Source organism: Pseudorasbora parva, chromosome 1 (genome assembly GCF_024679245.1).
Source record: "Pseudorasbora parva isolate DD20220531a chromosome 1, ASM2467924v1, whole genome shotgun sequence".
NCBI lineage: Eukaryota > Metazoa > Chordata > Actinopteri > Cypriniformes > Gobionidae > Pseudorasbora > Pseudorasbora parva.
Window position 1 is genome coordinate 55,837,058 of NC_090172.1, and position 20,724 is coordinate 55,857,781.

A 20,724-nucleotide genomic window follows, 5' to 3' on the forward strand; every position below is an offset into this window, starting at 1 on the left:
AAAACCTTCTCCAGAGTGTTCAAGACCTCAGACTTGGCCGACGGTTCACCTTCCAACAAGATAATGACCCTAAGCACACAGCTAAAATAACGAAGGAGTGGCTTCACAACAACTCTGTGACTGTTCTTGAATGGCCCAACCAGAGCTCTGACTTAAACCCAATTGAGCATCTCTGGAGAGACCTGAAAATGGCTGTCCACCAACGTTTACCATCCAACCTGACAGAACTGGAGAGGGTCTGCAATGAGGAAAGGCAGAGGATCCCCAAATGCAAGTTTGAAAAACAACAGGGTGCTTCTACTACTGAGCACAGGGTCTGAATACTTAGGACCAGGTGATATTTCAGTTTTTCTTTTTTTAATAAATCTGCAAAAATGTCAACAATTCTGTGTTTATCTGTCAATATGGGGTGCTGTGTGTACATTAATGAGAAGAAAATTAACTTAAATGATTTAAGCTTAAATGATTTTATATATGGCTGCTATATAACAGAGTTAAAAATGTAAGGGGGTCTGAATACTTTCCGTACCCACTGTATGTATGCGTGTATGTACTACGTATGCGTGCATGTATGTATGCACTTCAATGAAATGCAGGATATTGCTTCCGTCTTGCAGGACGCGGTACAAAACTCCCTTTTTTAGGTCTGTGGTCACCCTAAAAAACAGCTGAAAAAGAGGACTGGCACTGTTGTTATTCAACTAATTATACAAATAAAATTTATGAATTAGGTTTTATTTAATTCTATAAACTATAATACTGATATGCCAACATTGTAGCTATATGATAAATGAAAATAAGCTGATAACATCACAGTTTTCTCCAGAATGACTGTACAGCCAAATCTAATTTTGTTGCAATATTATCCTGTTTGACAGTGAAGCTGCTTTGACACAATCGTGATTGTAAAAGCGCTTTATAAATAAAGTTGATTGATTGATTGATTGTTGCACACTACTGAGTATTACATTTCTCTCACTGATATATTTATGAGTGGACCATCTTCGTTATGCAGTCTCTTACAACCTAATAGCAACCGACTGGACGATAAAACGATAATATAATTTTTTCAATAAAATGATATCAAGATATGGGCTTGTTGTTGCTGACAGGATCGCAGACATTTTAGGCTGATCTGCCTCAGGGGTCTAACAGCACTCGTCAATGTCAGATCAAACAAGGCGGGCTTAATGTTCACTGAAGATGAGAGACAAACATTTAATTTTATTAATATTGTAACCTGCATTACAACTGTGCTGAAGATATGCGTCATCGAAGTCAGGAAACACAAACATGTTTAATGACTTGAAACATCACCATTAGAACATGCAGAAACTAAGATTTTTTTAAGATATTTATTTTGCTAAGGAAAAAAATGACTTGGAAAGTGTAAAGAATTCAAAAACATGAAGTGTTTATGATGTTTTTGTCAATTACCAGAGGCGCATCCTTTACTAGTCTGACAACAATGAATTTTCCCTCAAGAAAGCCACCTCTGTGTTCATATCACAGAGACTGAAAAACTATTGTCTCCATATAACACCAGAGAACATAGATGAAGCTGTATGGGGCTGCTGCAGAAAAACAGAAGGATAATGTTATTTTAAGCTCTTCCAGCAATTGGGCTCAAGTGTATTGTCAAATTTAGAGACATAGTGACATGGTTCACTGATGTAAGGATGATACAATCTTTTTTTTACATTCCCTCTTTTATATACTTACTTAGGCTAAATAAATCCAGTAAATACAAAAATACATCACACACTTTCTGCTGATGATAACATATAGTGTAGGCAGCTGTTTATCTTAATGGGATGCCTAATTGATGAAAGCTTATCAGCCAATGTTTGTGTCTCTGGCGAAAGGACTAGAAAGACCATTGTATTTCCACGTATAGCGAATTGCCATGAACCAAAAGCCAGATATATATATTTTTGGGAGTATAACTGGCATAGATGGGTGCAGGTGAAAGAACGTCCATGTTCCACTCCAATTATTTGGGTTTGTTGCCCCCCTATTCCTGCACAGCAAAAAACATGTTGGGAGATTTATCACCACGGGTGTTAAAATTATCACTTTCCGGGTGAACATACAGGTCCGTCTTTGCTAGTGTTAAAACAACACTGACGAAAGTGTTCGTTATACAAACACTGTGTTAGTGTTTCTTTTTAGTCACTCAAGGTGTTGAGAAATGTATTACTCATAAGTGTACATTTAACACTTTATGGTGATTAATCTCACACACCCAGTGTATTTAATGTTTATTTAATGTAAATACTTAAATACTAAAATGGCACTGTGAATGAAATTTAAAACAATTTATATATATTATTTTATTTTTTCCCCAAAAAAATCAAGTGACTACAAATTTATTTGAATATTTATTGAAATTGTAATATATCAATTCCATTACATTTGGCAGACACTTTTATCCAATGCGACTTACACTGCATTCAATACCATTTTTAATAAATAAAAAAAAAAACATTTTTGTCAGTTCTTGCTTTCGCCGGGAATCGCTACAGTAAAGCCATTGTTGTCACACATACAATTGAATAAAACAATTTCTTGTTATACTCCAATGCTATAACATCTTACCATGATAAATCTCTACTGCGTTTCAAACAAGATTAAACAAAGAAACATTCCTCAAGTAATGTTTTAATTGAAAATACAAAAATTCAACATTGTATATATTAAATCAACCTTAATGTTAAAAAAACTGTCTGGTTTGTAATTCATTCTGATAAAAAATACTATTCCTTTATAAATTAATACATTTACATTTGGCAGATGATTTTATCCAAAGACACTTACATTGCATTCAATGTACGCATTTTTACATTTTGTCAGTTCTTGCTTTCCCAATTCATCGATCCCATGATCTTGGCGTTGATAGCGCTCCTCAAAATGATCCAAACACATAGTATCGTTCCTGTTAAAGAGACAAATTTGGTTAAAACAAACACATTAAAAAAATCTAAGATATAAAGTTTCAAACATCTTCAATCAACAAGCAGAGATACTTACATAGCCTGTCTTCCTTTCAGGATCGTTTAGGTTTGTAGAGTAATAATGCCAAGGGCATACATAGATTGTGGCCTTAAGTGGTTTCCTTCTGCAATAATAAACAATATTCCATGAAACAAAAATCCTCCAAAGCAGAAAGCAAACTAAAAGACTCAAAATAATCAGGTCACTTTGTGTTTTACTTCAGGTTATCTTTATACCAACACATAGCAAGAAAATGTTATATTCAAAACATAAGCACTACTGTTACAGATTTACAATACTACAACTAGAAAAGGCTAGAACTAAGTTGTACAGAAAAAATCGCGCATGGAAGGGCACTAATGCATGTCTGCTCAACTAATACAAAATAAGACGAAAAATGTCAAATAGTATGAGTGTGCAATGTCGTGGAATGTATACGCCAAAACTCATTTCGGCGTGCATATGATATGCACTTTATGGCGTATATATGACACGCTCTCTTGGGTAGGTTTAGGGTAGTGGGGTGGGGGGTTCGTATGTATAATACGCCATAAATTGCGTATCATATGCACGCAAAAAACAGCGTATCATATGCACACCAAAATGAGTTTTGGCTTATACATTCCACGACATTGCACACTCGTACTCGATCTTGAGTTTCTATATGACTGAAGCAGTTCATGAAGAAAAGCGTGTCCTACGATGTTTTCGACATTTTGGAGCGCTGTACAGAATGGTCGGCGTATGTTCAAAGTACAACGAGAAGATTGCTAGAACACAGAGCATTTCACTCGCAAAATGTTGCAGGCCGATCAGTATGCGCAGCGCCGACAATGATGGACCGTGCTATCCGTGGGTGCTCGGCCAGGGATCGAGCCCCGGCGTCACACAAGAAAAAAAAAATTAAGAGCATTTAATTCATTCGATTAACGTCTGCTTTCTCATTTGAATGACATTTCAAAACACCAGAATTAACTCGTAGTTACGGGGTGAAAGATATAAACGGTCTTATAAAGGTTGGAAGCCCTAAAGATACTTAACGTTATGCCAAATGAGAAGAAATAACTATCCAAGTCCAGTGAGTTAAAATGACACATAATGTTAATGCTGCTACATTATTACAAAATTAATACAACGAAATTAAGTCACTTACGTAAATCTCGTCCTCCATTAACGAATTTAGTGTGTTAGTGGGGGTTATTCAGTTATGTTAAACTGAATGGCGGATCAAAAGCGCGCTAAATTTAAACTGAGGTAAAAAAAAAAAACGCTAAGAGTTAAGTCATCCACATCGGCTACGTTACTCATTATACAAGCTCATTAATAAATCACAAGTTGATAAGATAATAATACTATACTATACCTTGTCCTTGTAACCGTTGTGTGTGCAGGGAAATCCATAAAGATGGAGAGACCGAAGGATGAGCTGGGAAATTTAAAATGCTCTGCACATGCGCAGATGTTGATTGTTAACACCCAAATGAAACACTGTGCTTTATCACCCAAAGGAAACACTGTGCTTTAACACTAAACAAGTGATAAAGCATATAATATTTGTAAATTAACACCAGATTTTATCACTAGATGCCCAACACCAGGTTTTTATCCCTCAGTAATTTGCTGTGTGCACTAGCACAAAATATCAGGTTTCCAAGGCTACACAGCATGCCTGCTAATCATGGCTGCTCGCTCCTTTATCCCAGCCCCCCCTTCACACTTTTCACCTTTGTTTAAATGTCCAGGTAGCCGTGATTTCTGAAATTGGGAAACATCCAAAACGCACCATCAAAAAGAGCTTAAAAGGGATAGTTTTAAATTCTGTCATCACTTACTCATCCTCATGTCACTTCAAACGAGTAAGACTTTTGCTCTTCACACAAAAGATGATATTTAAATGACTGTACAATGAAAGTCAATTACGTCTATGGTTAGGAATAAAACATTTTTAAAAAAATGAAATAGTGAGTCCAGTGTCATAGTGAAAATACCGTTACCGAGTTGATAAAAGCACCAAATTTTGCAGTGTTTCCTTAGGATCTATAGTGTAATTTTGGCCTATTGGAGTCCTCAGAAAAAAACTTTGTAACATGTCATTAGAAGAAAATCATTATCAATAAAATACGCTTTTAAAAAAACAAACAGCGATTTTCAAGTACCTGCACAAGATAAAGTCTTAAAATGAATCAAATGAAACTTCTAATTAAGTTAAAATTATGTTTATTTATGTTTATGAACTTTTACATAACTAAAGTAGGGTTGGGTGATGTCCCCTAAATGGCCAGTTGATGATGTTTACAGAAAAACATTGCGATGGACGATATCATCAAGACACTATATCTTTTAGCATAAATACTATCTTCTACCTAAAAACTATAATTGTGTTATTTTACTAACCCAACTAATGACTCATCCGCACATTCCAATAGGGTGCACATAAGGGGGATAGCGTAGTTACTCCAATCCGCAAATTATTAAAACAAGATAAAGTGAATATGTTGGTATTTCTGGCCAAAACACATCAAATTTTTAATATGGACATGGTGAAATATATTAGCACTTTTTGCAATCCTTTACGGCGCTATTCAATTTTGATTATTATTATTATTATACATTTTATTTATAGGTGCCTTTTACGACACTCAAGGATACCAAAATCCACAAATCAATAAAGACAATACAGCAACAGACGATAACAACATTAAAATCACATAAAAGCCCGCCTAAACAAGTTGTCTGAGTGCGTTAAAGAACAAATGTAAGTGCAGAAGCTAATCTTAGAGTACGGGAAGGTGTGAAGAAAATCAAGAAGCTATGAAGGGTTTTAAGTGTTTTACATGAAATTTAACTGGACGCTAGGGCTGGGAGATAGGGCCCAAAAAAATGATCACGATATAATTTTCCATATCTGTCGATGTCGATAAATATCACGATAAATGTAAAATCTTTATTTTTTTAAAGTTTAAAGGCATATTTTTGCTCCTGAGTGAATATGTAGAAAACAGACAGCTAACTGTGGTTTTAAACTATCCTTTGTCAAAACATGACAAACACTTCCCAAACAGGTGAACAATCTATTAAAACTAAGGTAGATTTATTTATTAAAATCTTAATTGTGGTCAGCATTTTTTTACTCTATGTACTGTATATCAATAATATCATTACTTATTGTGTAAGACGCATGCGCAGCATTCCGCATAGCGCGTAAGCATTATATCGAGAATTTATCGAACTTTTGCTATCGTTTTATAATTATATCGTGATAATTATCGTTATCATTGTATCGCCCAGCCCTACTGGATGTCATTGCAAATTTTGTAAAACAGGAGTAATATGTTCAGAAATGGAAGTTTTTGTAATAACTCGAGCAGCTGCATTTTGCACCAACTGTAAATTATGAAGAGATTTGTAAGGAAACCCATAAAACAAGGCATTATATTAAATGTACAGTGTAAGACATATAAAAAGACTAGAGGCTAGCAAATTCAAGATCAATATTTGAGTAGCCTGTCTGACACTGTATTTTCACAAACTAACACATCAAGTCTCTGACAGACTACAGTATTTATTAATAGCATATGCATTAGTTATATTCCCAATTTAATTTACAGAGAAATCCCAGCAAAGTTTTTAGGTTAACTAGAATAGACTGATTAGTATGTGTCGCACTCGCAAAACTCGCAATGGGGCGTGGAGAACACCTTGATCTATGCCACCCTCACAGAAGAAGCACTTTCCAACATCCAGTCGTTGGGGTTTCAATGGCTTTCCCCCTCCAGATTCAACAGCATTCCGTACGATCGTCATTGACACTTTCATATGCTTTGAATTGTTCCAACTTTAGGTGGCAAGATTTGTGCCAAGAAGCAGAATGTGAAACAAAATTGCTTGCAGTTGTATCATTCCCAAATTAGATTTTAGTTGGAAGATTTTCAGTCACACTGAAATTGCTCAACTAGTCATTGCTCGACTAGCCTAGAAATCTAGACACACCTTAGCGACAGCAAATCTAATCTGCCGCAAGTGTAGTCTAGCAACTCTCAATAGACTTGCGAGCAGGGAAAACCAAACTCTATTCAGGCCAATCACGTTGTGTATAGAGTCGGTGGGCCGGCTTAACAATGAAGGCAGAGTTCTGTGCTACTTGCAAACAAAGAAGCTGACAAACGGCGGTCTTTCGAATCAGCTCTGACCGCGACTCTGGAAGATTTGGAGTTAAGCTTTTCTCTGAGAAAAGAACAAAAAACGGCACTGAAGTCATTCTTAAAAAGGGAAGATGTGTTCTGAGTTTTGCCGACCGGATACGGCGAATGTTTAATCTATCAACTAGCTCTGCTTCACCTTCATTGCTCTCGTTGGTTGTAGCGCTATCCAATCGCGTGAAGAGAGAGTTTTAAAGACAAAGTTTATCCCGCCCCTCGGATTGAGCCCTGTCAATGGTGAGTTCCCAGATCAAACATCTTAATGTGGGTCTGGCTTGTCTATTGCTCGACATTAGCAAGAAATGATCTATAGGCATCAGATTTATCATCACTTCTCCCAGGTCTTTCTGGCAAATAATACATAGATCCATGTTCAAATTTTAGAAACTAATGTTATGTAACCATAAAAGAACAAACAAATCAAGACATTCTGACCTGCAACAATAGGAAACCAAAATGACTTAAAGTACATCTAGTTATGCATTGTCACACACAAATAAGATGTAATGTGATTTGATGCAGCCTAACATCAAATTAATGACAAAACTATAAACCAAGTAGAAAGCTATTTAAATTACCTAGTTGAATAGAAAAATAAAAGAGAAAACCAAGATCTCTTAACATTTGAAGCTGCTGCCTGTAACTTTTTTTTTGTGTTCAAGATTTACAAAAATTATATAAATGACAATGTACAACATAAATCAATTTTCCAAACCGTGTTTTTGTCTTACCTTTAATCATTATGGTACACTTATAACAAGTGTTTATATTGGGACTATTTCAGAACGGTCTGGTAGGAGCCACTGCGGAGGAGCACAGTCCCTGCGTGACTCGCCATAGACATAAACAGAGAGAAGTAGATCCGGCTGCAATGTTCTTCCGCAAGACGCATGCAGTTCTGTTTATTAACCGCAACAGTGCAACAAGTTACGGATGGCAGCTTTAAACATTTTTGCTGCCTTTTTTAATAATTCCGCCTGTTATACAGGGCTAATTGAGGGTTTTTTTTAGGTTTAAGGTGTCTTGGTACTCTATTTTACACTTATAATTTGTAAGATCTACTGGCCTGAGCACAAATGAACAAAAGGAAGCTTATTCAGTGGTCTTAAAAGGACATTACCCTGAAAGTTTTGTTTGAGAGGAAAAAACAATAAACACTTTTCATGAATATTGTTTTTTTTAAGTGATTTAACACTAAATTTCAATATTTCAGCTTTAGGTCCTAAAGAAGCTTCATGTAAAATTTGGTGCTTTTATCACCTCGGTATTCTTTAATATGTGTACTACCAGGATAAATGGTGACAGAATATTCTTTTTCTTAAGAAAGGCTTTTTGTCCAGCAACATCTAGGAAGGTGAAGACTTTTTTCTTTCTTTCAAATGCAATTCTGTGAGAAAGACACAAAGAAGCACCTAACCCTGTGAGAGACAGGGAGGCAACATGTGTAATCTACAACAGCTGTGAAAGGGGTAACATCGAATACTACCGAGACTTCAAACACAAAACAAGGCGAGAGAAGAGGAACGCACTGCCACACAACACAACTCTTTACTCTAGTAGAGGGTTTGGAGAACTCAGCGAGTGTGTGAGCAGCTGTTCCTTTCGGGGCAGTATGGTGAGACTGTTGGTATTAAACTGTCAAACACAAGCCCGTCTGTGCGCAAGGCTTCCCTCTAACTTCCCCTCGGCTCGTCTCGACACCGGCTAACACTGATCAAAGCCCTGAGGAGGGAGAGGCGGGGGAGAAGGGGGTGGCGTAGCCTCCCGGGACCCCAAATAATAAGCCTGACTGTTTACCTTACAAGCGCACCATAAATTCTAAGTCTAGGAAAGGAGGTTTCTGTATCCATCTCCTCCACGGAGAGTCCTGTTGTGAATTATCTTCCGAGTACGCAGAAGGCCACATGGGGTGTTTACTGACGTCTAGTTTTCAGGGCGTGGAAGAAAATGTAAATATTCAAAGTGTTTATTCATCGCCGTGATCTATTTAAGAGTAAAATTACACAAAAGTATTCATTCGCCATTCAAATTTTAAGGGAAATCCTGTTTCAAGTGTCATTAACATCTATCTACATTAACTTAAGTGATTTAAACCCTCTTCCCCGAGTTCGTTCTGAAGCAAACACTTTGTCAGATCCATTATAAACAAAGCTGCAGACCTCAGGAAGTACTTAGACTACTAATTCATCACAGCGCAAAAACATTTTAGGTATACTTCGAAGGTGGTGTTTGGTAGGATCTCTAAAGGCTGGTGTCATAAGGCAGGATTTATTAGAGGTTAAGTATCCCCCTGCTGCTTTTTGCATTTTTTTCAGCCGCCCCTGGAAGACATTTGCCAAAGAAAAGGGGAGAGGGGCTAGAAGTTCAAGCAAACCCACATTTAGTGTAGCTCTTGTCATCGAAGAGCTTCAGGAGCAGGATTTCCAGTAGTTTCCAAATTAGAGCCGGCCCTAGATTTACAGTCCGTTTTAATGTTTTGAGAAAATAAATATAGCGGGGGAGATTTCGCCACACGCATACAGCCTGAGAGCTGATCTGAAGCACACATCCCCTTCAGATCTTATGTAAACAACAACGCCGTGGCATAAATCAAACCTGCGGCGGCGGACGTAGTATGAACCCTATAACGCCAGGCATGAGGGAAATATTAGCATACGTTTGAAGCCATGCATCTTGAGCTGTCCACAGAAGCAACTTAAGTCCTTCTGTGCAATTTTCCAATCTTTGTGGCTTCAATTCCCACCACAGTAATAAAACACAGTCTTAGAAAGCTTCAAAATGTGAAATCAAAACAATTTAGCAACAGTACAGTCATGCGAGAATGCATGCCACCCGGGCTTCACTCCTGCTAGCCACTTTGGCGGGTTGAATTTTATATATAATATAGGCCTATACATTTTTCCAATTGTAGTCTTTTAAAAAGGCATCTGAAATTGTTTTAATAAAAGTGCAAGCGGTGTCAAAAATACAGATTTTCAATACATATCGATACCAAAATAACACCCCCACCCACCTCTCCTCACTCACTCGTTTAATTTGCTCCGGATGAATATTGCTGTTGTTACAGGGCTTGAATTTCACCATGAGAGTGTGCATATTGCACATAATTTAGTTCTTTTCCACTGCTTATTGCGCTTAAACAGCCGAATACACATAGCATAAGGTAAAAAAGCTGGTTTTGGTGAGTATTCACGTAAACACAGTCAGTTATGTTTTCAGTGAACGTAAACAGTTGAGAGAGAAAACGCATGTGCAAAAATATAATCCATCCGAGAGCCAGCTCTCAACTCTTTCCCAGCCAAACACGCAATTTTCCGTTATTTGTGAGAAAGCTCTTCCCCGCCAAAAACGTAATTTATCTTGTTTCCACTTTTAGACGCTAGGGGGCGCTATTATGCATAAAGAATCTCCTGATTAATACACACTTGAGCATGTGACACGATTGTATCTAAGCAGATGCATGTGCACAATAATGTAGGGCTGCCTGATTTTTTCCCCTAAAAAAAAATCTGCGATTTATTTACTTTTTATTTTAAAAAAAACTCGATTTACAATTCGATTCCGAAGTCGAAGAGCATTTTTTTGGAAGGAGCTGCTCTCTTTCGCCGGCTGTTCTGCCATGTTTTTTGTGTATGCGTGCGCTGCCCTCGGGGGAGGGGCAGAGGGCTGTGCCGCAAGGAGCGTGCTACGGAAACCATGAAGGAAGATTTGGCGAATGCAAAATGTATGTATTGCGCTATACTGCCGAGGGGGCGAAATAAAATCTAAAAAAAATCGTTTTTTTTGGAAAATATGAATCGATTTGACCTACCAACTCGATTTTTAAATCAAAATGATTTTTTTCCCAGCCCTACAATAACGTGATCACCAACATTAAACATCATGAATTGAGACTATCTAATGTTACTGGATGAAATGTTGACCCAGGACGAGCTTTTGATATATAGCATGCTCAGATATTCACAAAACCCTGGCGGTGGCTGGCAACATTTTTTTCAAATGCTGGTGGGGAAAGAGTTAAAGTGACAGCAGCATAATATACCTGCTTACAAATTATGAGATAATGAGATAATATATCTGCTGTTCTCAATAAAGTGCAATGACAGTGACTTTCTCCAGCATCTACCCCGTCACAGCAAACTCAGTTTAAACACTTTGGGCGAGGGGAGGAAACCAGAAAATATTTTAATTAATTCCTTCCAAGGCTTTCATCAACCGCTACTCCTACATTCCTCCTTTCAGACCACCAGGCGCTTTCAATCTCTCTCTCTCTCTCTCTCTCTCTCTCTCTCTCTCTCTCTCTGGTGTTGTCTTATAACAGTATATGTTGGGAAACCGGGGAACGCTGTTCATACGTGATCACCAAACTTTTGAGGTGATTAGAAATCATAAGAAAACAATTTGGAGGTAACCATTTTGATAAACTAAAAAGACAATGATATTATCTGAATGAGTAAGTTCTCATGTTGAACATCTAACAGATGTTTGAAAATCAAGAAATACCATGTCTGACCAGATGGGAGAGTTGTAACACTTTCCATGCAGGACCCACAAAGACAGCACAATATGGGAGAGTGTACAGGGCTTTTTTTTTTAGTGTTACCTGTGTACCACTTCATTGAAATGTTTCAAGTTAAATGAGGGAGAGGGCGGCAATGGACTAGGGAATAAATGTGATTTAAAAAAAAAGGTACAAACATTAAACACATGGGTCTCTCAACACTCTCCAGTCTCACTTCCATTAAGACGCGACAAGAAAGAGCGTTTTATTCAGTTTTGAACAAAACGTTCTTTTAAAAAAAAAAAACTGAGGCTGAACATGTTCTAACATGATACACTGTCTGAGATGAGAAACCCTTACATTTCCATGAGAATTCCAGTCCAATTCCAGTAAACAAAGGATACAATTGAGTTTTTATTATACACTCTTAAAAACAAAGACTCCAAATGGGATTTTTAATTCCCTAGAACATTAATATTAACATAACCATGTTTTTCTTACTGCAAAGAACATTTTAATAATCTAAAAAATATATATAATAATAAATAAAATAAAAACGGTTTCCACTATAAAGACAATGGGAATGTTCTATGGATGTTAAAATTTTAAATGGAAGCATCAATGCCAATATAAAACCTTTATTTTTTAAGAGTGTTGCCCATTTTTCCGGAAAGTTTTTAGAAGTTGTCACGCACTGCGCGTTGTCAATGGCAGCAGAAAAAGACAAGCAAACAGCTGCACAATTGTCCAAGCAAACACACGCGAATGCAAATTATTTATTGCTAGAAATACTTATTTATGCATCCCTGATGTCTAGCACTTTTTGTCCCTACAGCGCTCCAGTAGACCACCAGACAAGATCTGCATGCATCAAGGTGCATTCAGTCTGGATCACACATCTTTCCAGCCTTTCTATTCAAGAGAATCCACACTGATATTATAATAAACCGCTTCACGTACCTCTTTTTGGTCTCGGGAAACTTTCGTGTAGATGAAACACGACTTTCTCCACAAAATGCTGAATGTTGCTGTGCTCTGGTCCGCGGACAAACACCATCCAGTCGTGCGTAAAACCTTCCACGGTGGGTTTCTTTCGGACCTGGGCACGATGACCGAGTTCCAGCTTCACCTGAACGGCACCCTAAAACACCCACATGTCCACTTTTATAATGATGTCGCCAATTATTAAGTATAAAAGGAAGAATCTGAGCGCGTGCGTGTTAGAAACACTCTAGATGCATAAATGTGAAGCAAAATAATGGTCGAATCACAAGTTTCTGGTTTAACCTTAACATACCAGAATAAATGACAGAAACACATCACTGAATATTTGTTACTGAATGCCCTCCTTTTGTTTGAAATCTTTCACGCGCATCACTTTTGCAGGCATGCACTAATACACTGGAAACGCACGACTCCACTAGTTCTTCTGTACTTCAGTATTCCGATGGAAATATGGCTGGAAAAGCCTCATCTGCGCCTAATCGCCTTTCCAAACCAGACGAAAACGAACAGAGGCACTGGCGACCCAAAACACCGCACCGATATAACAGGTAAAGCCCTACTCACCGAACTGGCCATTGTCGAGGCCACGGGATAATGCTATTTCATGGAGAATTTGGTTTAAATAAGGACACCGAGGACTGTAGACGCCCGATGGCGGACATGGTCTTTTAATTGAGCTCTCTGAGTTTTCAAAGGCTGAGGAGTAAAGTGAGACGCATGCGCGTGAGTGTCAGCGCGTGCACTCGAGTCGCAGTCGGTGCGGTGCACGAGACGAGCCAATGGCAGCGCGAGCGAGCGAAGTGCCACTATTAACCCGTGTAAAACCAGGCTTTCTGTGCTCAACAACACAGGTATTTATTACCTACAAAGCATGTTAGATGTATCTATATTTTATATATTGTGTGTAGGCTATGCCCGTATATGGTGCTTTTCTACTGTTTAACTATTTATGTTGTGATTATGTTTTAACATTGCTGTAACTCATCAAAATAAGTTAAGCAAGTTGCAACTTTTGTATAAGTTATACAAGATTCAACTCATTTATATATATATATATATATATATATATATATATATATATATATATATATATATATATATGTGTGTGTGTGTGTGTGTGTGTGTGTGTGTGTGTGTGTGTGTGTGTGTGTGTGTGTATATATATATATTATGTATATGTAATATAATTAATATAATATAATATATAATTTATATAATATACCAATCAGAAATATAGTATAATCAACAATATAATATAATATATACTGTTAAAATTATATGATCAATAAGTTATTACAACACATGTTTTTACATTGCTTTAACTCGTCGAAATAAGTTAAGCAATTTTCAACTTTCTTATAAGTTTCACAAGATTGAAAAGACTCCTCTTTTAAGTCAGTTTATAATAATCAGCAATATATTATAATCAACTATATATTTTAATAATCAGCAATATGATATGATAAACAATATAATATTATATACACTATAAAATAATTATAATTTCTTATAATAAATATAATGAATATAATATAATATAATATAATATAATATAATATAATATGATATAATATAATATAATATAATATAATATAATATAATATAATATAATATAATATAATATAATATAATAATACAGTCCCTCTAGGTCCATTCTACTGTCTTAATCCCTGCAAACAACATTTTCTTTATCATGTATTGGTAAAATAAATAGAATTTAGAACAAAAGTCCACGTTTAAACACCTTTCTGTAAGAGATGTGTATTCAGGTTATGCACAGCCTATATTTTAAAAATAATTATTTACAAAAAATGTTTATATATATATATATATATATATATATATATATATATATATATATATATATATATATATATATATATATATATATATATATATATATATATATATATATATATATATATTAATAAATTCATAAATTAAGGTAAGTATTATATATATTAATTTATTTTTAAATAAAGAACTAAATTAAGGTAAGAAAAATATGATATATATTTATTTATTTTTTAAATAAAGAACTAAATTAAGGGAAGAAAAGTATTATCAAAACTTTTATTCAGGACACACACGGTCCAAAAACACATATCAGAGGGAGATTGTAAATCTGCGAGTTCTTATAGTGTACCTAATGATTTTGCAGAAATAAATAATTACAATGATATTTACGTATCGCTTTTTATAATGTCTGGTCCTCCACGCGCACCGTAGAAGCATGTAGCCGCTTGGAGGGTTTCGCGAAAAAGTTACAAAAGTGTTATATCTGAAGCTCACTGGATTATAGGAGTTCTCTGGGTAAGAATATCCTGTGTCACACCAGCCTGCATGTTTATGTGATGCCAACATTGTTAACACAATTCTAGAAGGATAATAGTGAAACTGACAGCTGCTTGTTAGCGGGCTTTCTTGTGTTACAGCAATACACCCACAGGAACGTTACTTCCATTGCTAAATACATATTTGGAATTCAATAACAACATTTTATCGCACGAATGCGGAACTAAATTACTATCCGCAGCTAGATAACCTTACAAAAAGTACTGTGGTGGTAGGCTACTACGGTATCATATTCTGATATCATGGTAATACCATGGTTGCTTTATTCATGTAAAATGGTGTTTACATGGCTCTTTAAGGTGAAATACTTTAGTACGTGGTGTTACTGCAATACATGTCCATTGTTGTTGTACCATTTGAAAACGGACATATTGTAGTCTAGCCAGTGACTTAAACACAGTATCACTTAAACAATGATGCATTATAGTGGACACACAAGCAGTGCAGAGCAAGCAGTCCAGAGCTGAAGCTTTTGTGCATTTGGACAAGTAGCCACAAGCTGGAAATCCCTGGAATATTTCTAATTCTCTGCTTTGCTGACAAAAGCTTGTGTCTAATAATCATCTGATAAAACAAACTAGTTTGTTGACATTTATATACAAACCTCTAAGTACAAAAAAGTATGATGTTTGAGTTTTTTGGTGTGTGGCATTTTCTCAATGCATTGTTTATCATCTGTCATTACTGAATGCAAATAACGCTCATAACTAAGAAGCCTAAACTTGATTTTGTCTCCAAAATATCACCCAATTACAAAGTTACAATCTACAACACCACGTTTATAGTAAAAAAGCACTTGAACAACACGACTTGTATACATGTTTTGACATAAATGGACTAAAATCAATGAATTTCAAATCTTACCTGATTTGCCCGAGTCTCTTCGCTGTCAGTGGAGCTGCTGTAGTATAACTGTCACTCTGTATGGAAACACAGCAGGTATTTCATCACGCACACGCAGCGCTTGTCAGATATCAGTCCCAGGAGGGGAGGGGCAGCATTTTGGGGCTTGCATTGTCTCTTTCTCCCATGTGCCGTAGCATAAACCTGAATCTCCAGTGGCCATCAGCCAGTGTCAGTCAAATAAACGGCTGGTAATCCCATTACCCTACGCCGGGAGTCCATATGAGACAACATATGAGACGCAAAAGTCGGCGGTCCGCAACTGGACGGACATTGAAGCTTTGGCAGAAGTCACTTGTGAATAATGCATCCCATTGATGTGGTTGCCAGTGCCATCTGTCATATGGTTGTATCTTCTGAGTTTAGATGCAGGGCGGACTATATGTCTCAAGCCTTTATTTAATTTCACCTTAGATTACATTAGTTTGAAGTGGTGTTGGGTTATTCTAATTTCAGTCTAATAGTATTGCCCTGAAGGTGGTTTCTGCTGTTGCACCTGTTTGGTGTGTGTTTGATGGTGTGTGTTTGAGTGAGGATGAAGAAACACAGCTGTGCTCTTTTTCTTTTTTAACAGATGATGTCAGTTTGTTTTGCATGTCAGTTCACTTTATTTTAAAAAATGAGGGTTGATTCTTCTGACTCTCCCATGACTTAATTTTCCATGAGTTGATTTGGGGTTTGATACCACACATTAAAAAAATTCTGTTCCTTCCAAATTTCCGTCAAAAGTCAAAGGTTTGTTTTACTTTACACTACCATTCAAAAGTTTGGGGTCATTAAAGGGTTAGTTCACCCAAAAAAATGAATTATCAATTACTTTACTCGCCCTCAACTCATCTAGGTTTATAATTTTCTTCTTTCAGCCAAACACAATCAGAGTTAGACCTTTTTTTTTTATATATATATTCCAAGATTTATAATGGGAGTGAACGGTACCATTTTATTTTTTGAAGCCCAAAAAAGCGCATTCATCCATCATAAAAGTAATCAATATGGCTGGGGTTAAAGGTGCACTATGTAGTATTTTTGCAGTAAAATATCCAAAATTTGATATTTGGCCAGTGATATTTTGTTCAGTTGAGTACTTACAATATCCCAAATGTTTCCAACTATTTGTAAATGGTGAGAAAATTTCTATTTTAACCAATGACCCGGGACGTGTCAGCATAGCGTTTGAGGGACTACACGATCGTATAAAGTTAATTTATCAATGGAGCATGCGATCTATGGTGTGTGTTTAAATACATTTGTTTAGCTGAACACTATAGGTGTCAGTTTGTTTATTGTAAAACCACCCAAACACAAACCTAGCGTTCTCACAAAGCGCTTCGTCATTCAAATGCGCTAACGGTTACTCCATTGTTGTTCTATGTATAACGTTACACTAGTCTGATGTGCAAAACCGTTTTGCTTGCTACTGCTGAGGTTTAGTCGCATACAATAGTCCATAAACCGAATCATGTCCTCATAAACTGCGAGTAAAGACACACAAATGTTGACAGGCCACTAAATACAGTACATACCACAGAGACGGACGTCCTGCTGCTGCTGTTTCTCCTGTTCAATTTATTTCAGCCTCCGGTTCTGATTCTGGATCATCTGTATTAGTTGAATCTGATTGATACCCATGGTTTATTAGAGTAACGTTTTCATCTCCACGCTTGAGGATGTCAGCTTTCAGGAGCTCTCGTGCAGTAGCTGCGCGCTCGTCATTCTTTAGCTCCGCCCACACGATACGCCTCCAGCCGCTCTGTTTTTTCCGGAAAGACTCGGTACAGCCTACCTTTCCTTTATAAATATAATAAAACCAAAGACTTTTCGTAGATATGAATGATGCAATACTACTCTATAGGTACTCGAGATTGACTGAAACTCAGTGTTTGAAAAATTGTCATTAAGATCTTCATTTGTGTTCCAAAGATGAACAAAAGTCCTACAGGTTTGGAACGACGTGAGGATGAGTAAATGATGACATAATTTTCCTTTTTGTTTGAACTGTCCCTTTAATAAGAATAGTTTCTTGAGCAGCAAATCATCATATTAGAATGTTTTCTGAAGGATCATGCGACTCTGAAGACAGCTTTGTATCGCAGGAATTAATTACATTCTAAAATATATTGCCATAGAAAACTATTAATATTTGTAATAATATTTTACAATGTTGCTCTTTTCACTGTGTTTGTTGAGCTGTTGAGCATACAAAATTTATTTAAAAAAACATTAAAGGTCCCGTTCTTCGCGATTCCATCTTTCAAACTTTAGTTAGTGTGAAATGTTGCTGTTAGAGCATAAATAATACCTGTAAAATTATAAAGCTCAAAGTTTAATGCCAAGCGAGATATTTTATTTAACAGAAGTTCCCTTTCAAAGCCTACAGCGAACGGCCGGTTTGGACTACACCCCTGCACTTCCTGCTGTAATGACGTCACAAGAACCGTTCGTTGACTAACCCTTATGTTGCCAATGCATATTCCTGAGCTTGAACACTATCCATCGGAAATTGTATTATTATGAAGAAATGTTTGGTTTCCTATTTTTTTTAATTAATGTGATAATTTGCTTTCTTTTCAACTAACGCATTGGTCCCTTTTACCTTTTTATCACCTCCTCTCCGTCCAACCGCCATCTAGAGATAATTGTTCCAATTTCCAAATAAATCCCATTCGATAAAATCAAATACTTTATTTTTTGGTCATTGAATGTCCCGTTTCACCCAAAAATGTCTATGGGCTGTGGATGCCTTTTTATGGTGACTAAATTACATTTTTCATATGATGTTTGTTTTCAGAATGGGCATCATTCATGATTTCTGGAGATGACTGAAACTTTGAAGACAAGGTTTGAGTTCCCCTGCTCCCTCATTCAAGCTCAGGTAAATCACTCAGAAACGAGAGATTAGTTAAATATTTAGAGGTAAAACAAGGTTCACATTCCACAGTAATTTCATTGAAATGCTTATCTGTCCCGCCAAACGTGTCTGGCTTGTAGAAATCCATTCCTGTGAATTTTTCATTTTGATGAAATCTTGATTTTAGTTTGCTGAAGGCGTGTGAAGAACCAGATATGTTGCCTTTTGGCTTTTTAATTCTAGGCTGTGAGGACACTGGTCACTGCAGTGTTGAAAGAGAAGGGCCAAAATGAAAGGATTTGTCAGACCACCACTAAAGTAAGTCGTCGCAATCAATCTTGCATGTACATTAGAGGTCACATCACGCTTAGGACACATTGTTTGAATTGTTTCTGCACCTTTAAGACTTCTATGTCAATGCATCCTTGACTCCATGACTTAACAGGCAGTGGTTTGTGTATGTAGGTGCTTGTTAAAGGGATATTTCACCCAAAAATGTTGCATTTACCCACCGGCATGTTGTTCTAAAGCTTTTTTCTGTTGAACACATAAGAAGCTATTCTAATGAATGTTGGTAATCAAACAGTTGACTGCACCCATTGACTTCCACGGTATTTTTTTTTCCGACTATGGAAGTCAACGGGTGCCGTCAACTGTTTGATTACCAACATTCATTAGAATATCTTCTTTTGTGTTCAACAGAAAAAAGAAACTCATACAAGTTTGGAACAACTTGATTATTGAGTAAATTAACTATCCCACTAAGAAAAGGTCTTTCAGACAGGCGGCCAAAGATCAACAACATCCTGTCCAATCAGCTAAACCATTTAATTTATCCTTACATTATTTTAATAATCCAAAGTCAAATAGATACTGAGCTGTATATGCTTTTAAAAGGCATCTAAGGCAGTTTTATGTCATATTTTTAATAATATAATTATGATTCTACTCCAATTCATTGTTATAATATTAACATTTAAACAGTGGATGTAATAATTTTCATGACAGTTGTATTCAAACATACATGAATGAAGATGACGACAATAGGTAAGGTAAAATGATTATGCATATGTAATGGCATATATTTAGCAAAATGCTCTTTCAGTTTTTTTAGCTAACTAATGAGTTATATGGACATTGAATGTATTTCCTGAGGTGAATGTGATATTGTTTACAAGCTGTTTTATTGACATATTTCCACGGTTTAAACTGTACGAGACATGATACATTTCAGTTTCTTTCAGCATACCCTTTGATTAATTCATGTTTATGTTGTGCTATAACTTGTAGTAAAGAGAAAGAGAGGATGGTTTCATGCAGCTTGAACTGAGGCTGCAACAACGGTCTGACATTAAGTGTTTGAATTTCTTTATAAAACTGACAAAATGTCACTAATGTATTCATGGGTGGGTTCTGATGTGTTGGATCTTGCTTTTTTGAAATCCAAGAACTTTTTTGCAGTTGTTTTAAGTACAGAAGTAGGGTTGCAAAATAATAGTTGGTTTATCATTTATAGATTCCGGGGTTTAATAAAGGCCTTCTGAAGTAAAGTGATGATCTTTGTGTGACCAAAATATTGATATTTAACACGTTACAAAGAAAAATATGTAGTTTTTCCACCAGACCATTAGTATATTCAACTTACGGAAAAAGCGCAGCTCACGCAATGTATGATATAGGACATAGCGTAAGCGCTTTGAACTGCAAGATGCGTTACATTTTCTTTGTAAGTTGAAATACAGAAGTCGCTCATATACACCTAGGATGGCTTGAGGGTGAGTAAATCATAGGGGTAATTTTCATTTGTGGGTGAACTATCCCTTTAAGAAAATCAAACTATTGTCATTCTGTAATTGGTATCAGCTGAGAAATGTACTATTGATGTGTCACTATAACAGTAAATTTATCATGAAATTTAT

General features: G+C 36.3%; 2 protein-coding genes across 3 annotated transcripts in view; one reads left to right on the plus strand and one right to left on the minus strand.

Annotated features, from left to right (window-relative positions):
- mllt3 (MLLT3 super elongation complex subunit) overlaps nucleotides 1-15,979 on the minus strand; it is an 81,604-nt gene extending 65,625 nt beyond the window's left edge. Inside the window, exons 1-2 of one of the 2 annotated variants that reach the window (XM_067445364.1) lie at nucleotides 15,919-15,979; nucleotides 12,655-12,835 (exon numbers count right to left, since the gene is read on the minus strand). In XM_067445364.1, coding sequence (XP_067301465.1) covers nucleotides 12,655-12,751 — 97 coding nt within the window. In that variant the 5' untranslated portion in view covers nucleotides 12,752-12,835; nucleotides 15,919-15,979. Of the gene's footprint in view, nucleotides 1-12,654; nucleotides 12,836-13,263; nucleotides 13,413-15,918 lie in introns of those variants that run through there. The other variant, XM_067445355.1, reaches the window with a different exon arrangement.
- focad (focadhesin) overlaps nucleotides 14,909-20,724 on the plus strand; it is an 85,677-nt gene continuing 79,861 nt past the window's right edge. Inside the window, exons 1-3 of the mRNA XM_067445332.1 lie at nucleotides 14,909-15,012; nucleotides 18,746-18,829; nucleotides 19,049-19,123. Coding sequence (XP_067301433.1) covers nucleotides 18,773-18,829; nucleotides 19,049-19,123 — 132 coding nt within the window. The 5' untranslated portion in view covers nucleotides 14,909-15,012; nucleotides 18,746-18,772. The remainder of the gene's footprint in view (nucleotides 15,013-18,745; nucleotides 18,830-19,048; nucleotides 19,124-20,724) is intronic.